The sequence below is a fragment of the Salmo trutta genome, chromosome 9 (genome assembly GCF_901001165.1).
Source record: "Salmo trutta chromosome 9, fSalTru1.1, whole genome shotgun sequence".
Lineage (NCBI taxonomy): Eukaryota > Metazoa > Chordata > Actinopteri > Salmoniformes > Salmonidae > Salmo > Salmo trutta.
The window spans coordinates 32,587,711-32,610,310 of NC_042965.1; the positions used below are offsets into that span (position 1 = coordinate 32,587,711).

The window sequence follows — 22,600 nt, forward strand, 5'->3', positions numbered from 1 at the left end:
ATGAGGACCTCAGCTGTTTTTATGCTCTGGTAAAAGGGGCTGGCCTGGAGAAGATGGTGGCCTCTGTACACACACAAACGCCCACACCCTAATGCCTCATCCCATCTGGCCAAGGACATGTGGTCAGACGATATATCTATGACCTGATTTCAGGAGAGCTATAGACTGAGTGTACAAGACTGACCAGGTGAATCCAGGTGAAAGCTAGATCCCTTATTGATGTCACTTGTTAAATCCACTTAAAATCCGTGTAGATGAAGGGAAGGAGACAAGTTAAAGAATTATTTTTAAGCATTGAGACAACTGAGACATGGATTCAGAGGGTGAATGGGCAAGACAAAATATTTAAGTGCCTTTGAACAGGGTATGGTAGTAGGTGTCAGGCGCACCAGTTTGAGTGTGTCAAGAACTGCAACGCTGCTGGGTTTTTCACGCTCAACAGTTTCCGTGTGTATCAAGAATGGCCCGTGTGTATCAAAAATCTAGCCAACTTGACATAACTGTGGGAAGCATTGGAGTCAACATGGGCCAGCATCCCTGTGGAACACTTTTGACACCTTGTAGAGTCCAGGGCCCGACGAAATGAGGCTGTTCTGAGGGTAAAAGAGCTACAACTCAAGGAAGGTGTTCTTAATGTTTTGTACAATCACTGTATATTATGCCTTTCTATTATCATCACAGGTCAATTTGACTTTGCTGTGACAAAATCTGTCACATGTGTAATGATCAACAAGATCTCAATGTTTTACCAATTTGAATAAAGATTCTGGCAGGTAATGACAAACCCCAAAAGCAGGCAAACTAAATAAACGCCTCAGACAGAGGTACATGTTGATCTAAACTAAAAGACACTGAAAATTCATACAGCTAAACTATTTTTGTTGCTTTTAACAGAATATTTAATTCCATTAAGTTAATTTCCAATCTGTATCTATGCGATGACCTGACTTTTATTTAGTAGAACAAATAACATAATTTGACCTAGAAATAGTTGAAATGCAGATTATTGTCTTTGCTTTGAAAACGTGGCAAAGATATGACCTATGTCAGTGAGTTTAAGAGTAGCCTATGTCATTGGGTTCAACATGCACATGATTTGTGCCTGTATACGTGTACCTAGGCAGATCAGATACTGGTAGATGCAGGTTAATTTTGTGTTACTCAAAGTCTATCATTATTTAACTAGATAAATATACATCTAAATTTAGCACACTGCAAAGTTGAATGGCCCATAAAATCAATAATGGAGTGTTTTAGGCAAAGGGCTCCTGTGCTTATCACTCAAAGGTTATCTAAAGCTGCTCCAAAAATAGCAGTGGTGACCCTTTCCTCGGTGCCCTGACCTCCTGGTTTCAGAGTAAATGCAACAATAATCCAGACATACAAGTTGACACACACTGGGTCCACTACAATTCTTCTTATCAGGAGACTGTTAAGAGATTTGGCCAAACCTTGAACTGCAAATTAAGAATGTCTGAATAATTAATAAATCATTCAAGTTTGATTGAACATACACACACATACTCACACACACACACATACTCACATACTCACACACGCGCACACACACACACACACACACACACACACACACACACACACACACACACACACACACACACACACACACAGGCATATGCATGCTGCTGTTTGAGAAATCCAGCCATGTTTGATTTGTGTCAGGTCCTTTTATGGATGGAACTTGAACGTGTGCCAAGTGCTTCTCCATAGCTGATTATGCCAGCTAATTTAACCCAGTTAGAGCTCTCCAGCTAGGCTGTTTGCTGAGATGGCCTGATGGGCGAGGCTTCCATCCACCTGCCTCACTCATCAGATAAGACCAATGACTTAAAAATAAAAAATAAAACGTTCTATATTCAGAATATGGTGAAAGTAATCACTTAGAAGTTAAGCAAATATAGACCTAATTGTATAATGACGCATTTAGAATGCTGAAGACAAATAAAATATCCAGAACATATATCCAAATACCTGCTAATTCAATTGTTCATATCCTCATTATCTGTTACGTTGTTTCATGCTTTCATGGACTTTTGCAGTGATTTATTCTTAAACTTCTGGAAACTCAGTTTGCTAGATAAGTAAAGTTTTCCATTGCCCTGGGAGGAGGTGAGATTTCTGAGACGTTCTTAGGACAATTTAAAAGGGCACGTTAGGGAATTTTCCATTAATGGATTAGATTATCACAATGACAATTTGTAACAATTTCTGTTTTTACCTTGTCCATCGTATGAGGGTCCATATCATACATGTCCTGCCGGTCATGGGTGCTGTCTGCTGTGGAACAGTAAAGTGTTGTCCAGGTGGGCGACAGGAGCAGGTTAAAAAGTAGCGGTTCGTTTTAAAGGTGCTACATGAAGAACGCAGAAAACGTAAAGATAAATAACAAACTTAGAAATTATTGGTTTTCATCTGTAAATACATAAATGTTTTTTTAATTATTATTTTTAAACTATTTATTTAACATGTGTTGAACAAATGTCCAGTCATTTATATCCAACCAATTCCTCCCTGCTGAACATTTTGTCTGCTGTTAGGCTAGTTATTTTGTAAAATAATAATTTAAAACAATAGCTAATTCAGTTAAAAGTGTTCACTCAAAGGCCTGGAAACTATTTTTCTTAATTCGTGTGCTGTTGCAGTTAAAGGTGCATCCACTGCGGCCGTCAATATAAGTGTACCGGCCAAAAGCAAACTATTCAACGTCAGGTTAATTCAAGTCCTTCTCACCTTGGTCCTCAGATCGTAATTTTCAACCAAATATGAATCTCAATGTGTATCCAAAAAATACATGTTTTATTGCTTTTCCATTTGAGAAAACAATTGCGTAAGGTTGCGGTATACAGCTCCAAAGCTACGTCTCATTGACAAGGCAGGGCTATTTTTTCTGAATATCTATGGCAACCAAAACTATCCTATTCAAGGGGGAAAAAACTCCCCTCATCCTGCCACAACCACCCTGTCAACAGATGCTTCCAAGAACTCTCTTTCACAGTCTCCATGCTCAATGTTTTTAATCCGTTGCCCTGGAAATCAATTTATCTGGACACTTCTGGTATGGAAAACACTTAGCACTGAGGAAAGTGGCCAAGTGGGAATTGTTAAATGGAGCAAAATTACTTAGGGAAACAAAGAATGGGGGTGCTGAGAAATGACAGTAGCCTAGGCGAGGCTTAGGTCATCATGGCCTGTCCTGTTGTTGACATTTTACCAGTGTTGGGAAAGCTACTCTGAAAATATAGTTTACCAAACTACTACCCCCTGGGCACACCACGTCATATCAACGTGGACAACTGGATAATATTTGATTGAGACATTGACCAATGAGATTACAACCTACACTGAGTGTACAAAACATTAGGAACAGCCTTAATTCACATGGATTCTACAAGGTGTCAAAAGCGTTCCATGGGGATGCTGGCCCATGTTGACTTCAATGCTTCCCACGGTTGTGTCAAGTTGGCTCTAGATGGCCTTTGGGTGGTGGACCATTTTTGTTATACACGTAGAACTGTTAAGCATGAAAAACCCAGCAGTGCTGCAGTTCTTGACACACTCAAACTGGTGCGCCTGACACCTACTACCATACCTTGTTCAAAGGCACTTACATTTTTTGTCTTGCCCATTCACCCTCTGAATTGCACACATGCACAATCCATGTCCCAATTGTCTCAAGGCTTAAAAATCATTCTTTAACCTGCTCCTCATCTTCATCCTTACTGATTGAAGTGGATTTAACAAGTGGGATCATAGCTTTCACCTGAATTCACCTGGTCAGTCTGTCATGGAAAGAGAACAAGTTCCTAATGTTTTGTACACTCAGTTTATATTCACCCTTTCAAAAAGACAGCCAAACATATGCTGAATTCCGAATGTGTTGTCAATATGCTGTCAACCATCTAAAAGCACAACCAAATTCCAATGAAAAACAATGTCAGATTTTTGGCTTTGTTGTCACCGAAATGTGCTATCATTGCACTTTTAAGCATTTAATCTCTCTTGGGTAGGGGGCAGTATTTTCACGTCCGGATGAAAAGCGTGCCCAAAGTAAACTGCCTGTTACTCAGGCCCAGAAGCTAGAATATGCATATAATCGGTAGATTTGGATAGAAAACACTCTAAAGTTTCTAAAACTGTTAGAATTATGTCTGTGAGTATAACAGAACTGATAAGGCAGGCGAAACCCCGAGGACAAACCATCCCCCCACCAAAAAAAATCTGCCTACCTAAGGCCAAAAGGTTGATCAGTAGGAAAGAGGGTCAAAGAAGTGAAAGCTTATCAGTGATGCTGAGGTTTGAGAGTCTTGCTGGGAAAAGTACAGAAAGGATTCCTTAGTTTCAACGTTAGAGAATTTGGATCATTTGCAGTGCAGTGTTTTAAATGCCAAAGAATGGGACATGCAGCTGCTCAATGTAAAGGAAAGAAAATATGTGCCAAGTATGGAGGGGCACATGATTACGGTGAATGTGGAAGCAATGTGAAGGTTAAGTGCACTAATTGTGAGGAGAACACAGTGCAGAATTTGGTGGATGCCAGGTACAGAGAGAGGCTCAGAAATATAGGATCAGTCATGATGTATCGTATGCAGAGGCCATAAAACATGTTGGTAGATCACAGTGGGGACTGATGGAGTTTACATGGATGTTCCTGAAGTAAGTGGATCTACTGTCTGGGCTGGGGCTTCTGATGGTCCTGGCATGGTTTTGAGGCCTGTTCAGAAATCTTGTGCTCATTCATGTGCGGTGTCAAATGAACTTTAATAGTAAGGTTATCAATATAACTCTGGTTGTGGAAAGCAGAAATGCCAGGTTGAAGGTTATTGTGGAGACTCCAAAAGAGATATTGGGGTAACAGATGTTACTGTTGAAATAGTTGTTGACATACTGAACAGTCCGAAGGGTGGAGTGTTTCAACATGATATAGATCTAGTTCTATGGGGTTGGGGAGGGTGTGGTAGAAGTTAGGGATTTAATTGGTTTTGAATTTTATTTTCATGGTAGTACAGAATTGGGCAGATCATTCCAGCACAGTAGGTGGCAGCACGCACTTTAACGAATGTTTGCGGACCGCCATGATATCATAGAAGAAGAAGATGAGGCGGTGTTGCATTCCGGAGCAATTATCCTGTGGGACATTGCTTATGTCGTGACGTGGTTGGAGTGGCTAGAAATAAACTGCATTAGTGAACGATCTGTAGTTATGGACTAATTCAATTGGTATTTTATTCTCAACATATGTCAAACAGTGCAGTCTTATCTGGTAAGTACGACAAATTAACTTTAGCTAACTCTGTCGTCGAAATAACATCAGTTGTTGTAACGTTAGCCAGCTCTCCATGAAGTGGGATCGCATTTAGATTCATTCGTCCACTGTGAAATTGCTCCTCATCTCGCCAGGAAGCTAAAATAAATAATTTAGCTATCTAGCTAGCAATCGGTGTGAGCTAACTAACCAGCTATATTGATGAAGATACAGTATGTGACGAAGCGGTGCATGTCGACTTATTTCAAAGATATGTTTAACTAACCCTTGTTCCGTCTGATTCTATCGTGGTAATGTTAACTAGTTTAGCAGTCGTTTAGATTGTAGAATATGTGGCACTGTGTGTAGTAGGCTATCTTACAGAGCATGTCCTTTGTGGCTATATGCTTGGTTTGCTTTGGCTCATGTGATTTGAATTGTTTCCCCTTCTTGGCAGGCAGGCATTGCGACCTCTTGGCGTTGTGGTGGTGGTTGTTTTGAGGCTTCTGCGCGGGGACACGCCTATCATCCCCAGCCCTGTGACTCTCTGTCCCTGTGACTCTCTGTCCCTGTGACTCTCTGTCCCTGTGACTCTCTGTCCCTGCATCATCATGAAGCTGTACAGCCTCAGCGTCCTCCACAAAGGAGCAACTAAATCCAACCTCCTTAAATCTGCCTATGATCTATCCTCCTTTAGCTTCTTCCAACGCTCCAGGTGGGTCTTCCTCTTGGCACCTGGGTGCATTTTAATAGTCTAAAGGGGATTCCTTCCCTCAATCTCCACTGATCTGAAGACAGGATATATGAAAGCGATGGACTCCGACTGGGAGTATTCTGTCACATGTCCAGTTCTTGTACATCAGTGCAGATGAAGGAGAAGATGACAGCCCTCTCATTAATAGTATCATATCTTAAACCTGTCATGGTTTAACAGAATTCATTAGAATTGACAAGAACACCAACACTGTTTTCACCATTGTCTGTGTGTTTGGTTTTGGCAGTGTCCAAGAGTTCATGACCTTCACCAGCGCCTTGATTGTGGAGCGTTCTGCACACGGCAGCCGAGCCTCAGTCAAAGAACAAGGTGAACTCCTGACTCACTGGGCCATAACATTTGGCGGTGTTCTGATTATTATTATTATTTATTTATTTAACTTTTATTTAACTAGGCAAGTCAGTTAAGAACAAATTCTTATTTACAATGATGGTCTACCAAAAGGCAAAAGGTCTCCTGTGGGGACAGGGGCTGGGATTGAAAATAAAATAAAAAATATTAGGACAAAACACACACCACTACAAGAGAGACAGCACTGCATAAAGAGAGACCTGAGACAACACTGCATAAAGAGAGACCTGAGACAGCACTGCATAGAGAGAGACCGAAGACAGCACTGCATAAAGAGAGACCTGAGACAACACTGCATAAAGAGAGACCTGAGACAGCACTGCATAGAGAGAGACCGAAGACAGCACTGCATAAAGAGAGACCGAAGACAACACTGCATAGAGAGAGACCGAAGACAACACTGCATAGAGAGAGACCGAAGTCAACACTGCATAAAGAGAGACCGAAGACAACACTGCATAGAGAGAGACCGAAGTCAACACTGCATAAAGAGAGACCAAAGACAACACTGCATAAAGAGAGACCGAAGACAACACTGCATAGAGAGAGACCGAAGTCAACACTGCATAAAGAGAGACCGAAGACACTGCATAAAGAGAGACCGAAGAAGACACTGCATAAAGAGAGACCGAAGAAGACACTGCATAAAGAGAGACCGAAGACAGCACTGCATAGAGAGAGACCGAAGACAACACTGCATAGAGAGAGACCGAAGACAACACTGCATAGAGAGAGACCGAAGAAGACACTGCATAAAGAGAGACCGAAGAAGACACTGCATAAAGAGAGACCGAAGAAGACACTGCATAGAGAGAGACCGAAGAAGACACTGCATAGAGAGAGACCGAAGTCAACACTGCATAAAGAGAGACCGAAGACACTGCATAGAGAGAGACCGAAGTCAACACTGCATAAAGAGAGACCGAAGACAACACTGCATAGAGAGAGACCGAAGACAACACTGCATAGAGAGAGACCGAAGACAACACTGCATAAAGAGAGACCGAAGACACTGCATAGAGAGAGACCGAAGATGACAACATAGCAAGGCAGCAACACATGACAGCACAGCATGGTAGCAACATAACATGACAACAAAATGGTAGCAACACAACATGGTAGCAGCACAAAACAGGGTACAAACATTGTTGGGCACAGACAACAGCACAAAGGGCAAGAAGGTAGAGACAACAATACATCACACAAAGCAGCCACAACTGTCAGTAAGAGTGTCCATGACTGAGTCTTTGAATGAAGAGGTTGAGATAAAACTGACCAGTTAGAAGTTTCTTCTGCTTGTTGCTGAAGTGATTGTCCTGTTCTGCATTTGTGCTGTGGAAGAACCCCGCGTCCATGTTATAAGTTAAGAAAGATGTAAAAGCGGGTGACGGTGGAGTCTGGAGAAAGACGTGCTCACAGTGCTGTCTTCGACCTGCTAACAGGTTATTCCTATGATTCCTACCCTCTCCCTCCAGAGTACCTGTGCCACGTGTATGTGAGGAATGACAGTCTGAGTGCAGTGGTGATAGCAGACAGCGAGTACCCTCAAAGGGTTGCCTTCACACTACTAGACAAGGTGGGTAGAGATGATGTGCAGAGAAATACATTATTCTCTTAGCAACAAGTGGAGAATATTACTCTCTGGTCTGGGTCTTGTTCGTCTCAAGTTTTCTTCCAGAGTTATTGCTCCTTACCAGTCCCTTTCGGTATCTGTTTCAGCATTTAATGCAGGGGTCCTCCAAATTAAGAAGAAATGGTGTATGATTATAGATGTATTCTCATAATTTGTAACCCACCTCTCACATGACCAGGACCCATTTTGGGTCTTGACCCTTGACTTGACCATAGTTTAAGAAATCCTGATTTAATGGTTTGATGTTTGATCATGCAGGTGCTAGAGGAGTTCTCCAGACAAGTGGACAGCATAGACTGGCCATCTGGAAACCCCGAAACCATCAACTACAAAGCTCTGGACATCCACCTGGCCAAGTATCAGGTACACATGGCATCCTGTCTCTAAAATGACACACAGCAAACATTACACATACAATGAAACAACAACATTACACATACAAGAACACTTGAATATCCATGATTGTGATAGTTTGACGGAGTCTGTGTTTTCTCCTCAGAACCCCAGAGAGGCAGATGCTATGACCAAAGTGCAGGCTGAACTGGACGAGACAAAGATCATTCTGGTAAGTCTCTTCAGTCGACACTCCCTGACAAAACCTCATCTCTGAGAATCTCTCACATAATGGGCAAAGTTGAGATAAGCTCATATAATTGCCTCTAGTGTAAGTCAACTGTTTGTCAGTTGGAGGTTTGTGTGAAAAACTGGCTCGACTCTGGATTCTCAACCTTACTTTCTTTTGCTATGGACTCTAAGATGATTTTCCCCATATAGGAAGCTGAAACTTGCACTACTGCATGTCTAACACTGCTAGTGCCCGTGGTTGGTGTGATGCTGTATATGAAGTGTGGTGTGATTGTCTCTGCAGCACAACACCATGGAGTCTCTGTTGGAAAGAGGGGAGAAGCTGGATGACCTGGTGCAGAAGTCTGAACACCTGGGGAACCAGTCTAAAGCCTTTTATAAGACTGTAAGTGCTGTAGTGACTGTGGACTGAGCTCTCCGCTTCAAACTGTCATTGCATGTTAGATGAAACTTGGGCTACTTTTAGTGCAACTTTCATTTGCAAGGCTTTATAAAAACGGAGTGGCTGCTGATCCGACTTTTCTTCTTGACAGTTTAGAAGCTTCTGCATGTGAAGGATTCTGTACTTTACTTTCTACTGCTTTCTACTGCTCTATTCGTTCGGTAGCTCAGAGAACAGGCTACTCTGGTGAACTCTGTTAGTTATATCAAAGCTGAATCAATGTCTGCAAGATCACATAATGATAGTATCCTACATAACAGAACCAAATATAATGGCATAGTATAATGTTACTGTAACAACACATTTCTTTAGATTTTAGGATGATTGTGCGAATCGTTGCATTTTTTTCTCGTGGCCAAAAAGTCAACAGCGCATGTCACTAGGCAAAGTATGTGCTTTGATTAAAACTAAACACAGGTATGCTACAGTTGAACACCATTTGCTCTAATATTTGCTCACTGTACATAATTCAAAACAACAATGTAGGCTACTTTGAAACAACACTGTGGAATTCAAGATCAATGCATTTCCTTATGAAACTGATTCAGATCAAATAGTTGGCGTACAGATGCTGCATGGATGTTTCACCTGTAAAACTTGAATTATAGTTCCAGATCGACAGTCAGAAATGTGAAGGGAGGAGGACCACAAATGTGTGTGTAAAGAACGTGATTCAGATCTTCAGCTCTGATGAAAAGGGATCCGGGACGGGGCGGTTACTTACAGATCCTCTGCCTTTTTAAAACTCTTGATTACGACTCATTTTCATCACGGAGGTAGCCTCCTCAGTGTGCAATTGATATACACTGCTCAAAAAAAATAAAGGGAACACTTAAACAACACAATGTAACTCCAAGTCAATCACACTTCTGTGAAATCAAACTGTCCACTTAGGAAGCAACACTGATTGACAATAAATTTCACATGCTGTTGTGCAAATGGAATAGACAACAGGTGGAAATTATAGGCAATTAGCAAGACACCCCCAATAAAGGAGTGGTTCTGCAGGTGGTGACCACAGACCACTTCTCAGTTCCTATGCTTCCTGGCTGATGTTTTGGTCACTTTTGAATGCTGGCGGTGCTTTCACTCTAGTGGTAGTCTACAACCCACACAAGTGGCTCAGGTAGTGCAGCTCATCCAGGATGGCACATCAATGCGAGCTGTGGCAAGAAGGTTTGCTGTGTCTGTCAGCGTAGTGTCCAGAGCATGGAGGCGCTACCAGGAGACAGGCCAGTACATCAGGAGACGTGGAGGAGGCCGTAGGAGGGCAACAACCCAGCAGCAGGACCGCTACCTCCGCCTTTGTGCAAGGAGGAGCAGGAGGAGCACTGCCAGAGCCCTGCAAAATGACCTCCAGCAGGCCACAAATGTGCATGTGTCTGCTCAAACGGTCAGAAACAGACTCCATGAGGGTGGTATGAGGGCCCGACGTCCACAGGTGGGGGTTGTGCTTACAGCCCAACACCGTGCAGGACGTTTGGCATTTGCCAGAGAACACCAAGATTGGCAAATTTGCCACTGGCACCCTGTGCTCTTCACAGATGAAAGCAGGTTCACACTGAGCACATGTGACAGTCTGGAGATGCCGTGGAGAACGTTCTGCTGCCTGCAACATCCTCCAGCATGACCGGTTTGGCGGTGGGTCAGTCATGGTGTGGGGTGGCATTTCTTTGGGGGGCCGCACAGCCCTCCATGTGCTCGCCAGAGGTAGCCTGATTGCCATTAGGTACCAAGATGAGATCCTCAGACCCCTTGTGAGACCATATGCTGGTGCGGTTGGCCCTGGGTTCCTCCTAATGCAAGACAATGCTAGACCTCATGTGGCTGGAGTGTGTCAGCAGTTCCTGCAAGAGGAAGGCATTGATGCGATGGACTGGCCCGCCCGTTCCCCAGACCTGAATCCAATTGAGCACATCTGGGACATCATGTCTCGCTCCATCCACCAACGCCACGTTGCACCACAGACTGTCCAGGAGTTGGCGGATGCTTTAGTCCAGGTCTGGGAGGAGATCCCTCAGGAGACCATCCACCACCTCATCAGGAGCATGCCCAGGCGTTGTAGGGAGGTCATACAGGCACGTGGAGGCCACACACTACTGAGCCTCATTTTGACTTGTTTTAAGGACATTACATCAAAGTTGGATCAGCCTGTAGTGTGGTTTTCCACTTAAATTTTGAGTGTGACTCCAAATCCAGACCTCCAATGGGTTGATAAATTGGATTTCCATTGATTCTTTTTGTGTGATTTTGTTGTCAGCACATTCAACTATGTAAAGAAAAAAGTATTTAATAAGATTATTTCATTCATTCAGATCTAGGATGTGTTGTTTTAGTGTTCCCTTTATTTTTTTGAGCAGTGTAGTAATTGCTAATCAATCACTCTCTGTTTTCTATCCCACAGGCACGGAAGCAGAACTCATGCTGCGAGGTCATGTAATGACTGTGAACCGTCCTCTTAGACACATCTCTTGGCCTTTCTGCTCATCCTACAACTCCCATCATGCCCCAGCCTCCAGGAGATAGAATGGCCTCCGCTCAGTCACTGGGAGGGCACAGAGGCAGTTGGGTGGGGGGGTGATTGGCAGGGGGAAATTATTATATTTATTTGCTTCATTGTAACCTCTCAAAGGGCATTTTGAGGTGGTTCATAGCCAGCCAGGACGTGGTCAATAACGTGTTGTTTGTATCTTTTGTGGTTTGTTCTTTGAAAAAAGTCTTAAAGCGTTTCCTGAATTTCAGACTGTATCAGAATCTTACGTTTTGAAGGAGGAGAGATTAAGTTCTCATGCTTGGCTTTAAAGCAACCCTGACAATCTCGCTCTGTTCTATGTAGTAACTCGCAGCTAACGTTAAACAAGAGACTTCTGGAACCCAGGATCTGCTGGTGTTCTCGTAAAGGTCTTGTAGTGTCGTATTTCTTTTCCCACTAGATGGTGCTGTTTCCTCACATTTGTAGTTCAGGTATATTCAGTTACATATTTAAAGGGCCTCAGTATCCTGGAGGAATTATATTCTATGTAATGTGATTTTGGGTGAGCAGTGGCTGTTTGTAACTGGGTCTGAGACATCAGGACTCCATGATCAAATTGCTCATTTCCACAGAATGGTTTAGGGTAGGGATTTAATCGTATTAAATCATGTTGTTTTTTTGTGGAGGCATGTGAAAACTTTGAAACATTTCCAGGTTTTTGATTGGTATTGCTTGTGCGGATGGGCTTGTTAAACTAAATTGGGTAGCCTGTACTTAGAAAGCGGTGTGTAGTGATGTCTTGAGATACTAAGCCTTATTGAATTATGGGTTACTTTGAAGTCCTGCTGTGTATGAGTATGTGGTATGAAAGGCAGGTCTTGCAGTGTCCTACTGGAGTTGCGCTGTAATCCCTCCAAAGCATTTTTACATTTTGTGTTTCACAAAGTTAGCTAAACAAACCAGTGTTTCTTGTCTGGACCAATGATGTATACAAAAACTGGATTGTTGACGCTATGTATTGGCTATTGAGAGGCTTTGAAGCCACTGGTTGGCCATATTGGTACTCCCCAGTAGGAGCAGTCCTCCATAGGAATTATTGAAATTCTACAGTATTTCAATTACATTTTTCAAGGACAAAGTTACATATATTTAAATATTGTTTTGTTGTAACATTAGTAATCTCAAAATTATACTTTAAGGAAAACATTTTTTTTTTTTCATTTTGTATTTTTATGTTTAGCTCACATATAATTTAAAAGTATGCATTTAAGGTGTCTGTAGTAGAATATATGTGTAAAAAAACAAATGTAGACATTAATAAATGCATTTCTATAGATTCCAAAATATTTTTTACAATGCTGGGGGAGTGCCAAGATGGCGAGACGGTGGCTTCAACACAGCGCCCCCTATCAGTCATGTAGTGTTTATCTAAATCATTGGTCTGTCTGGATGCAGTCTTAAGACATGGCTCTCACAATGAATCAGCCATCAGCCACCCACCAATGGGTTCTGATCATAGAGATAGATATAAGACTCCTCTTTATAGCTGTGCCATTATAGCGTCTGTCACAGCATGGGCAGCGCCATTGAGGCTGCAACCTGTAGGAATCCCCACCCAGTCGACTACTTTAAAATGGTGGAAGTATGGTGGAAGCCCTCAATGGCACTGCCAATGCTAAAATGGCATTTTGGCCACTAGAGGCCTTTATCATTCTCAATGGTTATGATCCTCCATAAGAGCCAATTTATGCTTGATCAGAAAGAGTGGTCTGAAACTCCGTATGGAGGGTGTGACATCATTGCAGAGCATCCGGAGGCACACTGAGGCCAAATTAAGTTCTGTACCGCATTGCTGTGGGCCTCCCAAATTTTTGAACAATGCAAAGGGCATTGAGGCGGCAGGTAGCTTAGTGGTTAGTGTTGGACCAGTAACCGAAAGGTTGCTAGATTGAATCCCCGAGCTGACAAGGTAAAAATCTGTCGTTCTGCCCCTGAACAATGCAGTTCCTAGGCCGTCATTGTAAATAAGAATTTGTTCTTAACTGACTTGCCTAGTTAAATAAAAATAGCTCTGCATTGACATGATTGGTTGATGCTAGGTAGTGGCGGGAGGTCCTGTAAAAAACAAACTCACTTCCGCAAGTATGAATTGCCTGATTTCTGCAGAGGCCGTAAATGCTGCATGGCCATTGCAGATGATGGATTGACCACGCAGCGCCTTTTTAAGCTCTGACCCGTGAGATTGACGAGGGACTATTTGTAAAGAACAGTATAGAACAGACAAGTTTCCCCTTTCAGCACAACACTGAATCAGGTGTGTTCGACAAAAATGTATATCAAAGCATTCTGTTTCATTTAACTGGCTCAGCTTTGTGTGAAAAACACACTCCTCACAGGCCAACATCCCAGATAGCGCTCCTTATAATCACTACCGTAACACTCATTTGGCTTTGGATGGTTTTTCATTGTGTTCCCAGACTCCAGAGGACGAGTTGTTGAACAATGTGAGATGGAGAGAGGCCTTTGATATTTTAGATGTAGTTTATCTTGCTGCTTTATTTTGTGTCTTATGACCTGATTGTGTGTGCGCGTGTGTTTGTGAACGTCTGTGTGCAAATACATAATTAGTCTGTGACCTGAACTGCTCTTATTGCTTTATGGCGCAACTTCTGTGTAATAGTAGGCTGACTACACTCCCCACAATGTTGGATCTTAACCTGCTTCTCAGTTGAGTGGGGCAAACAGATACTTAACTTGACACCAGTGTTTCCAATAAAGGACACTTTGATGACTCTTGTACACTTATGATCAACTCCCCAAAAGAAGTAAGCCAAGGATGAACAAAAAAAACATCTGCTCTGAGGAATTTTGTTCTTAAATACTGTTACAAATGCTGTTAAAATTTAAGCTGCAGCTATTTAGTGATTTGTTTCTCCACTTTAAATATCATGTCTAATTGGGAGAGAGATGTTCTGTAATTGATTTAGTTAAATAGCACATCATGGAATTGGAAGCAAACATTGAAGATGTTGTATTAAATATTTTTGACATTTATTTTGCTAAAACACTGTTTACAGAAGTTGTAATATTGCCTAGATAAAATACAAAAGGCCTTGAACAGACGTGTCCTGTAAATTCATTGTTTTAAAATGTAATGTTATAACCAACCTGTGGGAATCATTTTGTAATAAACCAATCAAGCAAACCAACTAGGCAAGATATAACAACTAATAGTAATGGGAATCATGATAGTATATTTAAAACCAAGTATTTTTGGACTTTACTCAAGTTGTATTTTACTGGGTGACTTTCACTTTCACTCAAGTATGACAATTGGGTAGTTTTTCCACCAGTGTGGATAGTTGAAGCCTATTAATACAACAACTAGAGAAACATCAATCTGATGAAATTATTTGTATACATCACAATAGGTATTTTTATCAGACGAATCAAGGCTGTACGTCCCATGAACACAACTCTCTCCGCCCTCCTGAAGATCGCAGTCAGCTGATAAAGTGTTTTGAAGACAGAGGGTTTCCTGGTGAGCTCGCAACCCACAGCGGCAAACGAGAGGAGCGTCATCACTCCCTTTAACTTCACTACACACGCGTGCAAAAATGTGGACGGGGCTGAAAAACCAGACCAAAATGATGTTTAGCGATGGAAACACCTCGGAGGTAAGAGTATGACAAAGTCATCGTAGGCGAATAAACAAATATAAACAGGTAGGTCATCCAGTATATTTACATTTGATATTTTTGAAGAGACATTTGTAGCCTGCATGTTTTCATGGACGTGCTTGCTCAGCTGTTAAATTGTTACAACTTGATTGACGAGGGAATATTTGTAAGGAATAAAATACATTTACTGAACCTATTTTTTTTTTTTTTTTACAACGACGAGTATCCCTGCATATATTAAAGTGTTTTATATTGGTCTGCAAACTGCCTATGCGATTATTCGTATTTCTTGATGGGAGACTTTCATGCAGGCTGTGAAAAAACCTACAGATGTTTTGGAAACTCTGTCGCTGACTCAGTTCTTATCTTGGACAAACAATCATGGCGCGCCATGGGCCTAGTTTAGTTTTCCATTCTGCAAGACTTCCTCCAATGTTTTTGCTGAAACCCGATTTTATGTGTTTACTGTGTCTTTTTTAAAAAGTGGCCAAGGGCAGTTTTTGTCATTTTTCTCCAGGGAAGGGTGAATGCAAGCTGACTTAAAATCACACATTTGAGTGTTGCCTGAGTTGAAGTAGGCCTCTGAGTTGGATCAGAGTACAACTGTCAACAGGAGATGAGTCTGACGACATGCACAGACAAGCAGATGCTACTGAATGCCTCTGGTGGGATATTTTTCCAGGAACTTTTGTCTCCACTCTCCAGCACAGGAGGCTGCTGAGGGGAGGACGGCTCATAATAATGGCTGGAACAGTGCAAATGGAATGGCATCAAACATCTGGAAACCATGTGTTTGATGTATTTGATACTATTCCACTGATTCCTCTCCAGTCATTGTCTGGAGCCCATTCTCCCCAATTAAGGTGCCACCAACCTCCTGTGCTCACCAGTACTGTGTTTTTGTTGGGATTGTGTGTGTGTCCTGTATGTTTTCAGTCTGTCTCTGTCTTTCAGAGAGCTGTTCCAATGCACACATGGGTCTTCGCTACATATGAACAGCGCAATGGTGAGTGTGTATCAGTCAGGTTTGGGGTCAATTTCATTAAAATTCCAGTCAATTCAGAAAGTAAACCACATTTAAATTCCAATTTTTCCTAATTGAAAAGCTTTGACGAGAATTGGAATTTCAGTGTACTTCCCGAATTGACTGGAATTGGGCCCAGGTGTGGTATCGATCTCCAACACACACAGTAGAAATGTGCATGCCCCGCCCACTTCGGGAACTGTCCCTTTCAGCTATCTATTTCCTGTGTTTGAGGGGTCCACAAAATCCACTTGTCACTTAAATATTGTTGCCTTGATTGCTAACATTTTACTCCTGCGACTCATTCCTTCTCTTGCTTGTGTCTCATTTTTTTACGTTATGATCACGTGAATGTTTGTAGTGACCTGCCAAACACACTGGTAATGGCTGAAATGGGCTCAATGGAAAACATTGGCTTTCCATTGCATCTATAAAAACGCTAAGCTTCGTCTGAGATTTAACGCATCTCCTCGACACTTACATCACAAGAAAGATAACTTTATTTTGTTGGGTGTTCATTTTTTTGTGGAATTTTAAAAAGTAATTTCATACATTTTGAAATGTTTACAAATTAGGTGCGCTGAAATGAAAGCAACTTCCGAAATGAAACACTTGGATTATATTGATATGTCTGATCACACAAATAATGTAAAGTATGTATAGATGGGTATAATCTAGAGCCAAGCGTGTTGATTTTAAATCTGAGGGTATCCTGCTATTGAAACACTTGTTGTATTATGCAAGAGGACTGGACAACATTAATTTGAGGCAGTCAAGACGGCACAGGTGAGAGCAGGTGGGCCTAGAAGACAGCAGGTGAGTGTAGGTGGGCCTAGAAGACAGCAGGTGAGTGTAGGTGGGCCTAGAAGACAGAGCAAGTTTTTGGTGGTTACAGCCCTGTTCCACCCATTTATGTTAATGTATTCATATATGCAAACTAATTTAGCCATATGCAAATTAGGCACACTAAAATGTAAAAACATTACATTTAAGTTGAATAACTGAATTCCCACAAATCCCTGAATTCATTCATGATTTGTCTGTGCCAGTAAAATGTTTCATATGCTATAATTCTGTCAATATCTAAGGGATTTTATCAATTCTAAAAGTTTGGAGAATCTTCATCCCTTGTCCAACTGTTGCATTTATTAGAAACAAACAGACAATCTTAACATTTTTGATGACTGTTGCTACACACAGAAAATCTCATTCAAGCGTTATTTAATTTTTTGAAAGAGTCAACGGCCATCCCTCGTCCCTCATACACAGAAGACCCCCAGCCCAGAGGCAGTGGCATCATCCCAGGTGAGACTCATCACTTGTTTGCATTGACAAAGGCTAGTCTGTTACCTTGGTGCATTGATGTGTCAGGCAGATTAAACAAGCTGTAGCTCAGTGCCTCTCCCTTCATCTCCTCTTCTTTGGACAGTCAGTAAGTCTATCTGGATCCCTCTAGACATGGACGATCCAGATACATGCTGACCAAATGTAAACCTCTGACCAGTCAAATAATGACTAGGCTGAGGTGACCTCATTGTGTCACCATGGCTCCTGGCTTTTTAAGTGTGTTTTTAGTCTAAATTGGGGAAAGTTTAGCATTCCTCTCTCTTTGCCTTTTTTGTTGAGGAAAACAGTGTTTGGGGTGGGTCATGACATCACTCTCTTGCTATCCTCTTATCTGATTTTAGGGTTTCAGTTGGAACATGCTCAATGTTTCCCTGGTGGAAAATAAAACACTTAATCAGACAGGTGTCAGGTGGTTAGACCCAGGCAGGCCAGAGGTTTGGAAGACAGCATGACATTCCGCTAGCCACAGTAATGGTCAGCCAAGGGGCAGTGCAGTTGGCATTGCACTGCTAAGTGTCGTCTCTGTACTGCTGCAAACAGTTACATGTCCTGTCGATGAGTTTGAGCTGCTCTGTTAAGACGCCTTTTCCATTTGATGTTGCAGGACGTGTGGTGGCTAATTTCTGCATTACCAAATTGAGGAGAGTTACAAAAACACCAGTCCGAGTTAACTACATCTTTAATACTTAAGATACTTTTGCAAAAGCACTTGATCTTCAATGATGCCATTGAAAAAGGAAGGTCCCAACACAATGGCTACCGAGATATTTTATAGCAAATATCCACCCCCCTTTGACATGACAAACCACAGACATTTAGGGACTGTTTACTTTAGAGAGGAGTATCTACAGCCAGATAGCATTTGCTATAAATGATCGTTCAGTTTGACGAGGTTCTAATCTCGTCCCAGGTACTTCATAGAACAAAAACACAATTTCATCCAATGGCATATATCAATTGTCAACTCTAGATACTCCCATCTCAAGCAAACCTCCTCTTGACCCCACTCCTGGACAAGCTCACTGAGGGGAGTGACCTGCGCACAGACATTGTGGAGACAAATAATTGGTTCCCCATTAATCACCCTATCCCTTCACATGGTTTAAGAATAGGTAGACATTCACATATGAAGACAATATTTCATTCTGTCCTCTCTTGATATTCTGCATAGCAACAGAGACATGTAAAAAACAAGTCTGACCTCTCCCCTCTGGGCCCCCTAGTGACTGAGCCCCAGCTAAGGGAAACGTGCACCTGAAAGACACCAGAGTCCAAAGGACACTTTCTAATGACAAGTATCTCACATAAGCATATTATATTAATAAAACATCTTAATTATCTATGTTACCCAACTAATTCTGATTCATCCACCACAGACGTGACAGGGTAGTGTGAAGGTAGCATATTGTATGTGATGGAATTTCAGAATTTCATTTTTTTTCTTCTTTTTGACACTCAAAGCCATCTGTGACAATGTATACTTCCTAAATGTGTGAACATAGATTTCTCTCCCTAAATCTGTCTGTGTGTAGGAGCCATTGCAGCAGCAGTGTTCATTGGTTTCGTACTGGGTCTCTATGCAGTTCTGTGGAAGTGTATGGTCTCACCACCCCAAAGGTAAGGAACAAGAAACCAATCTGAGCATTCTCATGTGACATTGGTTTGAAAAGGAATACTTGTCCAGGCTTGATAAGATCGTGATGCCACTGTTATCCTATCTCCAGTGGGTCAGGTTTTGGATCTAGTCAGACATTGCCACCATAATAATCTTTATTTCTCAAATAGTAACCAGTAATGTCAGTTTATTTGAAGTTAATTGTAATTACTGTCTGGTGTAATCATCTCTGTTTAAACACAGCATTGTTTATTTACTTATTTGGACACCATAGTTTAAGATTAAAGTGGATCATTTTACCCAAAATGACATTGTATAATAATTTTTTTTTCAATCTCAAGGGATTCAGAAATGATTAACATTTTATATTTAACCTATAGCGCATTCTGAGTTAGTCACTAAGTAACAGCTGAACACTCAACATAGGAAGAAGAGGAGGGTGAGGGTTAGAGACAAGAGGAGCCAAGTATGCTGACTGACCATCAGGATCTCATCTAGGCCATCTGGCCAGAGGATCCAATGGATTCAACTCATGCATCAAACCCCGGCCAGTCAAATCCACTCATACTGACTTGAGTCTCTCATCAGGATGTTCCTGAACATCTGAGGGGAAATTGAGATTCAGAAACATTTGCATAGAGCTAGGGGATGGCACATTATGGATCTAGCATATCATGGTCAGAGGATGGACCGGTATCTAAGGATCCGGTCAAATGGATCTAAAAGGATTTTCTAAATTGCCTTAAGAGGATCCACTCAAATGGCTAAAGGATCCAACTGAAGTGCATCAGAGAGCATGAACAAACAATCTAAATCAGTTAAGCTGGGGTCTGCAGACCCATCAAATGTAAAACAAATTATATGTACATTTAAAAAAAAATTATAATAATAATCTATTACTAACAGGTTAAACACATTTTTGCAAGGGATCTGTTGAAGTAGTTTAGAGTGTAATACAATAAAATGTCATATTATTAATATACAATTTATGTTCTTAAACCCTGGACATAGTGGGCCTGGGAGGCTCACAGGGATATTGGCATCTACAGTACTCCACCAATTATACATTTTTCAGCTCAATAACCCAAAGTGTGTGTGTGTGTGTGTGTGTGTGTGTTTTAAACTGAAGTTTTCTTTCTGCCTCATGGGAAAATGTGTAGAATTGCAGAATATTTGCCCCATGACAAAATATGTGGAAATATAGGAAATGTCAAGAGGCTGGCCTTTTAAAAGGTTCCTTCCCAGGACCGAGCCTTGGTTCATCCGGCCATGCTCTGCCCAAGTCATAGTAAAACACCTTGTATGCTATTTTTCTCACTCAAGTTGTTCTGATTGAGGTCGTCCCTTATATATTTGCTATCACAAAAGGGGTCCCCGGGCCCCAATAGTTTGAGAAATCTAGGATCCACTGTATGCCACAGTGCTATGCCTCCGTGAGATGCTGACTTTAACTGAAGCGTAGCTACACTGTTAAGTGTACACTGTTGTGTCTGCGGGTCACTGACAGTTGACAGTGAACTCTCTGTACTACTGAGGAAGGAGGCAGCACAGGTCACTGTTCTTCCTATCGGTCAACAAGCCTACTGGCCTGGCAAACATGTGGGTATGTTTTTTTTTTCTTCTCCGTTTGGGTGAAAGTGTGTGTGTGTGTGTGTGTGTGTGTGTGTGTGTGTAGCTTTTGATTAGGGTTGACTACATGTGTTGCAAAGGAAAGTGTCTATGAATGGGAAATTTGCTAATACTTTTTATATTGGGTTGTGCATGTGATATGATGGCTTTAGGTGAATGATTGAGCTGGAGTTTTTGTGTATTTCAAATTCTTTGATTTGAGTGAATGGTCTTATGATATCCATGTTTTGTCATGTTACATTTCCTCAGGATGTGACTTACTGTTCCTTTTATTAAACTGTGATTTGTGTTCTTGCACTTTTACTGAGTTTTCCTTTTATCAGAGTTAAATCTGAATTACTACTTAGTGTTGGGATGAATGTACATTCACTGATTAACAAACAATGCAAATTATGTAACGGAATACTAGGAAAGGAGAGGTTTTAAAATGAATCAGCTCTATCAAATACTAACACATTGTGTTACTGGGAGGTCCTGAAGTCATACAAAACTAGATGAATCTAAGGAATTCAAGTCTTAAGTCCTTTGGGTTTTATGTAAATAATAAACTTGTAAAATGTTCAAACTGTCCTGTTGTAGTTTTAATGGAGCGTGGCCCTCAACCACAATGTCTATATTTGGTCTCTGCTGTGTTTAGCACAGTGGGTGCACGGTATGAGAGGTTCCTGCAGGGCAGTGGGGGATTCATCGTGGTGTGGGGTGTTCTTGTTACTCCCTCCTGTCCATCCAGACTCCGCTCCGCTGCATCCAGCGTGGAGAAACTAAACTTCTGGAACAGACTGATAAAGAACAGGAAAAGCTCTATCCTGGCCAGACACTCCCTTAGGCACACATGCTTACTTAGGGATGCCACACACCCTCTCTAGGTGAGGTTAAGATTACCTGCAGAGAAGATCATGCTTACTTAGGGATGCCACACACCCTCTCTAGGTGAGGTTAAGATTACCTGCAGAGAAGATCATGCTTACTTAGGGATGCCACACACCCTCTCTAGGTGAGGTTAAGATTACCTGCCGAGAAGATCATGCTTACTTAGGGATGCCACACCCTCTTTAGGTGAGGTTAAGATTACCTGCAGAGAAGATCATGCTTACTTAGAGATGCCACACACTCTCTCTAGGTGAGGTTAAGATTACCTGCAGTGAAGATCATGAATGCATCCCGCTTACTAAAGTGTCCGTCAGCATCCAGAACGTGTTGTGGGTTGAAGATGTCTGGTGTCTCCCATTCAGCCTGATCAAACAGCACTGAGTTCAGGTTAAGCATCAATGTTGTGCTCTAGAAGCAACACATATATGAACACTAACATACAACTGCCCTACACACAACACTGAGAACACACACACCTTTGGTATGAGGTACCATCCAGCATAGTGTCTCTGTAGGCCATCCAGGGTGCTTTGAGAGATATAATGTTGCTCATCCTCTGGATTGCTGGATGACATCTTCCGTGTAGGGAATACTGGCTCTGGTAGACATATTAGGCCGTCCTGCCAGCCCAACACTTTCTATCTAAGCCTGGACCTTGTGTCTGTGTGTCACAACAGAGGGCTTAACACCAATCGTCAACAGGTCCAATAATTGTTAATATTAACTCATCTGTCATGAGGGAGGCACATACTAGTTTTAAAATGCCAATCCATGTTGTCACAGGCTCACCCTGTATGTGTGTGTGTGTGATTATACGGAGCAGGTCTCAGAGCAGGGTGGAGGTGGTCTCAGAGCAGGTCTCAGAGCAGGGTGGTGGTGGTCTCAGAGCAGGGAGGTGGTCTCAGAGCAGAGT

General features: G+C 41.9%; 1 protein-coding gene across 1 annotated transcript; it reads left to right on the forward strand.

Annotated features, from left to right (window-relative positions):
* The first annotated feature begins 5,128 nt into the window (after positions 1-5,128).
* Positions 5,129-14,642, forward strand: LOC115200422 (synaptobrevin homolog YKT6). The gene is made up of 8 exons (XM_029763490.1): positions 5,129-5,281; positions 5,721-5,978; positions 6,265-6,347; positions 7,865-7,965; positions 8,281-8,385; positions 8,522-8,587; positions 8,891-8,992; positions 11,454-14,642. Exons 2-8 carry the CDS (start codon positions 5,875-5,877, stop codon positions 11,487-11,489), a joined length of 597 nt encoding a protein of 198 aa, XP_029619350.1. The 5' UTR covers positions 5,129-5,281; positions 5,721-5,874; the 3' UTR covers positions 11,490-14,642.
* Positions 14,643-22,600: the final 7,958 nt, after the last annotated feature.

Excerpts from the sequence above, each read along its gene's own strand:
- LOC115200422 (XM_029763490.1), top strand. The coding sequence starts at position 5,875 with ATGAAGCTGTACAGCCTCAGCGTCCTCCACAAAGGAGCAACTAAATCC. Across the intron at positions 6,348-7,864 it reads AGCCTCAGTCAAAGAACAAG|AGTACCTGTGCCACGTGTAT; the intron begins GTGAACTCCTGA and ends CTCTCCCTCCAG. Across the intron at positions 8,386-8,521 it reads TCCACCTGGCCAAGTATCAG|AACCCCAGAGAGGCAGATGC; the intron begins GTACACATGGCA and ends TTTTCTCCTCAG.